Consider the following 9,558-nt stretch of genomic DNA (forward strand, 5'->3'; position numbering starts at 1 on the left):
TTATTTTGGAATCCCGCACCTAAAGTGACATTTTATTCTCTTAACTTCACTCTGTGGTTCAATCCAAGAGCGAACCACTACCTGTCAGTGTGCTGTAAACTGGCACCGAGAAAGACGCATCTCTCCTCTCCTTTTTAGTTCTGTTTTTCTTCAACGTAAACAATTAATGAAAGGTGTTTAGCTCAGTTTCCATCTACCTTTTAGGACTGTGATTGCCATGGAAAACTAACATTTTACAGGGGAGGACCTAACGGGAGAGCTTTTACGCATCGCACACCTTGGAGCGTCGATACAGTGTAGAATAATATAGAAACGGCAAAGACTGTAAGGGTAACTGTGCTCTGCGTGTGGACTGTTTATAATGAGGTACGGAATGGTGGTTCTTGCTGCTGGGTTTTCAGCTTGTCTAAGCTTTAGCCTCCTCGCTGTGGCTATTGGGACTGATTATTGGTACATTATCGATGTGGATAAACCCAACTGCACAGGTTCAGATGAGCTGAGTTCACATTCTGGACTGTGGAGAATCAATGAAGGTATGTCAAGTCATTAAGCCTACATGTAGTTTGCATGAGCTTTTAAAAGCGTAGCCTGTAAGTGTTTATACTCAAGTATACCTGTGTGAGCTGTAACATTGGATGCATACTTAATTTTTTCAGCATAACTTCTGCGCTGCTTCTCACCCTGAGCTAATTCTGACAAGCCTGTATCATGTGGCAACAACACTGTTGTGCGTAAAACGCTTGTTCTCGCGCTTGTTCTTACTGTCACTGTCTCTGATTTTGACAAACAATCTAAAAAAAACATCTACTGTGGACTACATGTGATGCCACATTGGTCATCATTGATCGCTCTCTCTATCTCTCATGTTGCTGGGCGATCGAATCACCGACCCTCCGACTGGTGCTGCTCTGTTTTTATATTCCCATTCTTATAACTGTAGAAACCCCTCACAACCAGTGCTGGCTATAATATTGTGGTTATAGAGATGGACAAATCATTTAACAACAAATCTCTTACTTTATTTGAAAACAATGTATATTATATTTTAAATTAAAACAATTTCATTTGGCAAAATTGTGAAACAATTTACAATCGCAAATTATTCAAAAATAATACATAATAAGTCAACATATTGAACTATAAAAGCAACAAACTTGCAGTACGTTGTTCTGTCAGCAGTATTCATGTCAGGTGACAAGGTAGTTGGTCCTGGTCCATCAGAGGTTTCTCCAAAATATTTAAAAAACGCCCCTGATATTATTATACATTAGACTTTTATTATTTGTATAACTATGTAATGGAAGACATTACATAGATATGTTATATTAATCTTCCAGGTCCATTTATTAACCACACAACAAATGCAATGTTATCCAAATATGCAAAAGATCCAAATATGATCTAAAGAAATACAATTTAACATAACTAGAAAGCAAATGGTTAGCCTGCAACTATTTAGGGAAATGTGGACATTTTATAGGTTATATATTAAAACAATAAATCAAAACACAAATTCAATATGTCAAAAATATTAAACTGCAAAGCTAAATTAGAAATTATGCTTGCAATTTTCTTGCTGGTTCTAATGAAAAACTGTTTCAGCTAAAATGAATATCTTCATTTCTTTCTAGACAGCTCAGGTTAGCTAACTTGTTCTACAGTAAAACAGAATCAGCATCTAAATATTCAAATGCATTTAGCTGCAGGTGAACATGGAGGAGGCTGCAAAGATATTCTAAAGGATATTATTTGACACATCTGCTTGTTGGCTGCACTGTTTAAAGTCCTGTATGTGTCCAATATGTAGGAGCTTTATTCTGCTCGCAGGTGCAAAATTGTCACACATGCAGTGCTGGGGAAATATTTCATACAGAGGCATCTTTAATGATTTGATTAATTTCAGCATGCAATGATTTGAATTTCTAAATAAATTGATTATTATTTGTACAATTCTAGGATAAAAAAGTGACGTTTGGTATCCAGTCGCAAATTTCTCGTCCTACAGCTCTGTCTTGTCATGTGTAACCTTTTCCCTTGACATTTTCAGGAGCAAACATGAGCACAGACATCCCTTCTTTCACAGCTAATATGTCCAGTCTGTCAGAAGCGGAAAGGGACCTTCGTGGTGAGTGGTTTTGTTTATTAACAGGAGTTGGTGATGAATTTGATCTAAATAAGTAAGTCAGCGTTTCCTGACAAAGGTTGCTGCTGAAGAAATTACATTTACAAGCAATAGTATGCTGTGAGAAAATCCCATCCAGAAGACATACGTTAAACACAAATTGTTCTGGAAAAGATAGAGTTTTCTGAAACAACCCCTGTTGGCAACTTCGAAATTTAAAAACCGTAATAAATTGTCTACTTTGACATAATATATTTTAAGCAAGTCTCCACACTCTTCAAGTTGATTTTCATACCTAACTGGAAATGGCTCCCTAGAAGGTCAAAATACGCAGATGGTTGCACTCAGCAGTATATCCAGCAGACGTGTAATTAAGGCATGCCACATTCACATAACAGTGCTTTAAAAAAAATGTAAGCACTGTAACCGTTGTTATTACATTATAGGTCAGTTGTGTGTTTGTATGTGCACGTGTGTTTGCAGGCTTGCACAAGGTGGTTGTCATCCTGTTGCCCCTCAGCCTGGTCCTACTGGTGTTCGGCTGGATCTTCGGACTCGTCAGTTCGTTGGCCTGCAGTCCCAACTTGCTGGCTGGATCAGCATTGTACTTTCTCTTCTGCAGTAAGTCCACACAGAATTTCTTTTTTTTCTGAGCCTGTGGCAATTACATGTGCTATGCGTGTATGGCTGCTCTAAAGCAAATACTCGGTTGTAACAGTATGTAAGATGGATAGCGCTAGAAAAAGTGTGTGGGCGGCGCTATGCAGACATACATGTGTGTTTGTGTGTCTTAACCTACACATATAAAACCTTGGAAATTCAATTTACTCAACCTCTTAAGCCCTAGCCCTAGGTAGAAACGGCTAAAATAACATACCCAAAATGAATTAGGAATAACTCCTCAACCATAGGGCTGATATGCATGTGTCTGGTCTCCTTTAAAAGTTAAGATGCAATATGGATGTAGGTAAACTTGTATCTATTACCATTCCAGAGTAAATGGAGATACAATAGATAATAATATTGTTATCCTCTCTTAGTATATAACTATAACACGATTACAACCATATCCAATGGATAATGATGCAACTACTTCTCTTCTCCTACTCTTTACTACAATTGTAACTGTACATTTGATAAAAATACATAAAAAAAAAAAAAAACACCATTTATGGCCTTGTTTTTTGACCATGTCGACTGTTCCATGTTGACTGGCAGTTTTATTTCAAAACATTATTTATTTACATATAGCCATGTTACAAAAAACATAAATCTCCCAAAAGTGTTGAAATAGTAATAATATATATATATATATATATATATATATATATATATATATATATATATATATATATATATATATATATGAAGAGCTTCATGCTATACAGCCAGATAAATGCATAATGCCAAAGCACCAAGTGCCCCTGTAGCTCACCTGGTAGAGCGGGTGCAGCCGCAGCGGCCCGGGGTTCAAATTGGACCCGTGGCTATTTGCTGCATGTCATCCCCCTTCTCCCTCCCCCTTTCACAATCTCAACTGCACTACCATTAAAGGCATAAAAAAGCCCCAAATATTATCTTAAACAAATAATAATGCCAAAGCCCACAGTGCTTTATGAGGTATCCACAGATCCATCTAAGCAAGCTGAATAGAATGATGTAAGGCTTGTTAGTGAGAGTGCTTTGATTCAGCCACCTTTATTAAAACACTTGACTAGACGTGATAAGGCATCATTTGGACAACATACAGTTGGTTCAACATGGTCTGAAAGCTGAAGACCCCATGTTTTTAAAACAGTATAACATGCATATCTTCTACAAATATCTTCCATCGCAAATTTGTGTAACTACAAGACAGGGGTGGACCCCCCACCGTGTCCCTTGGGCTCGCTGCTTCTAAAATCTAATTATAACCTTCTTAGACTGAGGAGTAATGAGCGATTAGAGCTGTGTAAATATTATATCTTGCAGTTAGCTGGAAAGGCGTGTTAGAGGTAGAATCCACATCCACATAATGCATATCTCTGTGTGAAGTACACATTTAAATCCCATTGGACTTAATTGAGTTAAGTAATGATCTTTGTGCTCACACTGTTATTAGAAGGGTGAAATTGGTGTTTTTATCAATAAGGACAAAGACAATTTTAAACTGGTGAGAGGGCACGGTGCAAGACTTCCGTCTCTTTATCCGATCTATTTGTCACATTTTGTGACTAGACAAAGAATCATTGATTACAGACACTCAGAATCAATTATAGTAGCAAAGCCATCTGTGAGAGATGAGCCTTTGGAGACCTTTTTCTAAAACACTACAATGCTGCACAATGCTGTGAATAAAAACAGTTCATTATAATCTACTTGTTTGGTGGCAAAACCATCAAACATTCTCACTATGGAAATAGACACAATTATCAGTATTGATCGCAGCATCCGGAGAGATGATCGTGACAAAGTGCCACAACATTGCAGTAGAGCTTGTTCTTGATTCGAAAGATTCAGTCAGACTTTGGCCTGGAATCATCGGTGCATGTCATCTTGTTTCATTCTGTTTTAAACGGTGACCCTGTAAAAGAAAGGCAACAAAATTTGATTTCCTTTCTGTTGAAATTGAGTGTGATCACAGAGACAGTCCATTTGATATATTGTGGCCTATTACACATAATGTTGTCCCGATAATCTCGGGCAGTCATATCATAATCAAACATCCTCCTAAAATGTAATTGTGATCTAATTCCGTACATGTCATTCTTTTTGAGGACATTGGGGAGTCCTCTTTGTTTGGTCTATACAGTAAGGAGACCTGATCTGCTCGTTCCTTGAGTGGCAGAATATGGCAGATATGCTTTCATCAGCAATACAGTAACAGAAAGATTGTTTTTTTCCCTTCACTGTGAAGGGTTCAGCTGTTATCCATCAAAAGATGCATTTGATTAAGTCCAAACTCAAAGGGAATGAGTTTGAATCTTGATTTTAGTACAGTTGTCATATACAGTCTATGGGTTGAACGCATGAATCTGTCACAGTGTTATTACTGTACATACTTCTGCTGACAGACCCAGCCTCTCATATCACACAGTAGTGACATCTTATTTCATGCTTTGCACCAAATAGCCTTTCCACCATCTCTACATCAAGAGACCTGCAAGCACTCAACACTCTTCAACTTCGATACTGGGTTAGCAGAGAAAGGTAATGCAACGCAAACTATAGTCACTGGTTTTGAAATACATCCACACTAGTGAGTTTTAAATTAAAAGTGTTATGTTTAACCCTTCATTTTTCACACCAAGCGTTAAATATTCAACACTAACAACATACTATGGAAGACTCACATGCATACAAAGCAGTAAACTAAATGCAATTTGGTATATTTCTGTAGGTCATCAAAATACTAATCATATAGCCCTTTGGAGAGATGGCATCCTTCTGAGTGGGAAACAATGCAACAATGCCCGAAGCATGTCTCTCCCTCTAACTTCGGACTAGGACCCTCCTTCAAAAGACAATGCAAAAACCTGCATAAAGAGAAATAGTCCAGGAGATGTTGCAGCCCACATTTCTCTCACTGATTTGCCTTTTGTACTTTTTGTGCCTCTTGTTAATTCTACATAATTAAACCGTCAACAAAGCTTTATTCTGGTGCTGTTCTCCAAGACATCCTGATATTATGCTTTAGTCAGCAAAACATCTCTGACCACGAGAGAGGTAATAGACGAGAAGTAATACTTTGGGTTTAGATTCATTAGCGTTAGATTAAAAAACATTCAACTGTGCACATCTACTTCATTTATTTCTGTACATTAGATCACAGCATGATGGTAGATGTTGACTTCAGTGTCAGTGCAAAATCAGCGATAAAGCACTAACTGTTGGTGCATCTGCTGTTGGTACATCTGCAGCCTCATACTCTTTTGCTCAATTGCTTTTTCCAAGACAATTAGATTTGGCCCTCTGTCCGCTGATAGGAATTGCTCATTCTGTTTCTCCTCTCTCCTTCGCTGAAGAGCAGGACAGGTTATCCTGTGAGCGTACTTCAACTTAAAGGGCCTACAAACATAACGCAAAGACAACTTAAAGGAAGAGTTCATCAAAAAACAATCTTGTATCTGTCCATTAAGTGTGAAAATGGAAAGTGTCAATGATGATTTTTAGGAGATGCTGGTGGGCAGATTATTTACTAACTTTGAACAGAGTAAAGTTAGCTGTTTCCCCTGCTACCAATCTTTACGCTAAGCTAATCGTCTTCTGCTTCTAACTTCATACTTGAAGGACATATATGAGGGTGTTATCAATCTTATTTCAGTCTCTGCAGAAGATAATGTCATACTATTTCTTAAAAGCGGATGAGCTCTGGCATTGCATCAGTGACTCTGACATATTCATTAGATCCTGCTGCCAAAAGACAATCTATCCACGAGAGCAAACAGACTTGAAGGATTGAAGATTATATTTTTCAAAAAGAAAACACGTACAACAGTTCCAGCTACTCACCTTTAATGCTGAAGTCAAATGAGAATCCAGACTGAAGTCTGATGCATGCGGCAATGTAGGAGCGCTAATCAATGAGCAACTGAGTGCTAAACAGAGTGTTCATGAGTACTTGTACAAATCGATGTAGGTATTTACTCCATTTATTTCCAGCAGATTACAATTACCACTGTAGTTGAACAGCAATACGTCTAGTCTATGTTGATTAATTTAGCCAGGAAGGTCCCGTTGAAATACAATATATCGTTGGTCCTAATCAAGACTCCCTGTTTAAGAAAATGATTTGCTAGCTCTCTATAAAAGGGAGGTGTGCAGAACATAAAGCACTGTACATGACATTTTTATTAGCTAAACTCTCTTTCTTTCTTTCTTTCTCTCTCTTTGTGCTGGTGTGCTTACCTGCCGATCAGGCACACGACATGTTAGAAATTGAGAAACAAGCCCACAGTTGAGATTTTAAATGATCTGTATTCCCTAATTCCCAACGGTTAATGGCAACTGATGAGTGTGCAGTGCATTGTGGTTCTGCCTTGGTGCCACACTAAGTAAAGGTCAGTCTGAATTGTGCACGTAGCAGTGACTACTCAGTATGAAAAATGTTTGGGGGTTGACTTTCAGTGATATATTGTTCTTGTCAGCACTCCTCTGCTGCCCCTTTTTTTTTTTGCAAAACCTTCCATTGACCTGCAAAAAACACACATATTAGAACTTACTCCATACTTACTCCTGTTTAGTAAATGATGAAGCCCTTTGCTGGAATAATTTGCACATGAATGAGAATTGTATTTCTTGAAATGGCTTTAAATCTGCTTAAAGATTATACGAATTGTTTCTCATTAATGGTCTCAAGTCTATGTTACCTAATACCATCTGTTAAGTTATGTGAAGACAATTATATTGGAAAAGTATTATTTGCTTATTAATGCCTTATCACCTTAACGCCCTCAATGTAAAAACTATTGAAGTATAATACATCATGATTATTATTATTATGGTGTTTGATTAGGCAGCTTAAGGGTCTCATGCCAAGACTATTCTAATCCTCAAGATGGTTCTCTTTCAATGTTACAGGTACTACGGTGTTAGGTGTGTTCAAATCTGGAAGGTTTGCTTTTTCCAATGGTTCCATCTGTTTGTTTCTTTGCACTAATAGGTCTTTTTACACTCTCTGGCGTCAGCATCTACATCAAACACTCGAACCTGGCCTATGCGGAGTTCCAGCGGGTCGTGTCCCCAGAGAACCTCGCCCTCGTGGATGTGTCCTTCGGCTGGTCCTTTGCCACAGCCTGGCTCTCCTACAGCATGGAGGTGGCCACTGGCCTGCTGCTCATGCTAGCTGCCCGAATAACTCAGATAAAGGGTGACTCGGGTGTAGCAATTGCTATGTTATAGCTTGATGTTTTTTAAAGCCCGAGTGAATCTAAAAGCCCACAGGATGGTATTTTATTGCTGTTATTTATCTATTTTGGCACTGAAGTGTAACAGATTTAAAAAATATTATAATACCATCAAGCAGTGTCAATGGCAGAGGCAACACAATGTAGATGCATAGCTGTATTCACATAACTGCAACCATATAGATGCTGAATAAGTGACGCAGTTTTCTCTGGCTTTTTTGTGATGCCAGCCTTTCATCCTCTCAGTATAATTCTCTGTCCATTGTCCCTGTCCACAATGATATTCCACTGACCACTCAAACAGAACAAAGAGGATATCCACTTAAATTGTAATAACTGTAAAGATAAGCACTATTTCTTTTTTTTTTTAATGTTTTTTTGCAAGGTTTTTCAGAGATTTCTGCCTTTTATCTATATGTATGTATAGCTAATAACATTAAATGGACTGCATTTATATAGCATTGTATATATTTCTGTCACATTGAATAGGTTTTCTGTGAGATGGGTCTTGAAACATGTAATTTACAGAGAGCAGCTTCGTCTACGAACCAAATGCAAATTCGCTGTCGTGCAATATGAACGCAAGCAAAATGAGAATTTATTTTTTGACGCGTGCTTTATGAATCTTTTGAGGAGGACTTCTACAATCATCCCATATGTATACTGCATTTAAATATGGTTCATTGCATCAGGGTATTTAATTCAAGTAAAATCATTGATGATTCTACAGCAGATAACCACCAGGCAGCAGCCAATGGAAGCACCTAGAGTCCAGCATACAGTCAGGACTGGTATAGTATTCAGTATTTAATTATAGAACAGCTGCTGAATTGTTGATCCATGTGTTAGAGAACATTTGCATTTCTAAGCTTGTGAAAAGCAGTTCGATTTTGGCTGGTGTTCAATGTTGACTTGGCACTTTTAGAGAAAATGTTAGTTTTGTGCGTTCTGCTTACAAACATCCTATTGTATACCCATCCTACTGGTAAATTAATAATGGAAACAGGGCTAAAGATAAGAGCACTCTTGAGGATCCTGCAAGTTGTTTTCAGCAGTGCATAATATATGCATGTGTTGCTGCATGCTTTGCACTAACCAACAGCTGGATAGTGTATTGTTTTGTCTGTGCTGTCTACTTCTAGGAATGAGACCTCTCCTCTCTGCACACTGGCAGTAAAAAGAACAAATTCAACATTTAGCACTTTGCATTGCTGTAAACTGTATTGTGTTGTCGTTCTCTTCACTGTGACAAAAAAGCAATGCATCAATCCAGCCGTAGTGTGAATGCATACTGTAAGGAGGCAACAGAAAAAGGCGTGTTGATTAAATACTTTTAAATGTCAGTGACAAACTCTGTAATCAAATTGTACAACAATTTTCTGAAGATTTTTGTGTTGTGAGACAATAAGATCATGTATAACCTCATGATAATATGCTCTCTCAGGCTAGTATATTTGTTTTAAGTGTTCTGTGTACAATACAATTCTAAGACAACAACTCTCGCAGTTACTCGAATATAGCCTCAGAGTGCCTGAGGTTAAACTGCGACTG

The 9,558-nt window shown here is 37.9% G+C and overlaps 1 protein-coding gene across 2 annotated transcripts; it reads left to right on the forward strand.

Moving 5' to 3' along the window:
• The first annotated feature begins 99 nt into the window (after nucleotides 1-99).
• Nucleotides 100-9,350, forward strand: LOC115011601 (transmembrane protein 235). Of its 2 annotated transcripts, XM_029436726.1 has the most exons (4): nucleotides 100-533; nucleotides 2,048-2,125; nucleotides 2,606-2,743; nucleotides 7,764-9,350. In XM_029436726.1, the coding sequence occupies exons 1-4, from the start codon at nucleotides 362-364 to the stop codon at nucleotides 8,000-8,002; spliced, it is 627 nt and encodes a 208-aa protein (XP_029292586.1). In that variant the 5' UTR covers nucleotides 100-361; the 3' UTR covers nucleotides 8,003-9,350. The 2 variants fall into 2 exon arrangements, with proteins under 2 accessions (XP_029292586.1, XP_029292587.1); XM_029436727.1 differs by lacking the exon at nucleotides 2,048-2,125.
• The last annotated feature ends 208 nt before the right edge of the window (nucleotides 9,351-9,558 follow it).

This window comes from Cottoperca gobio, chromosome 8, assembly GCF_900634415.1.
Source record: "Cottoperca gobio chromosome 8, fCotGob3.1, whole genome shotgun sequence".
Lineage (NCBI taxonomy): Eukaryota > Metazoa > Chordata > Actinopteri > Perciformes > Bovichtidae > Cottoperca > Cottoperca gobio.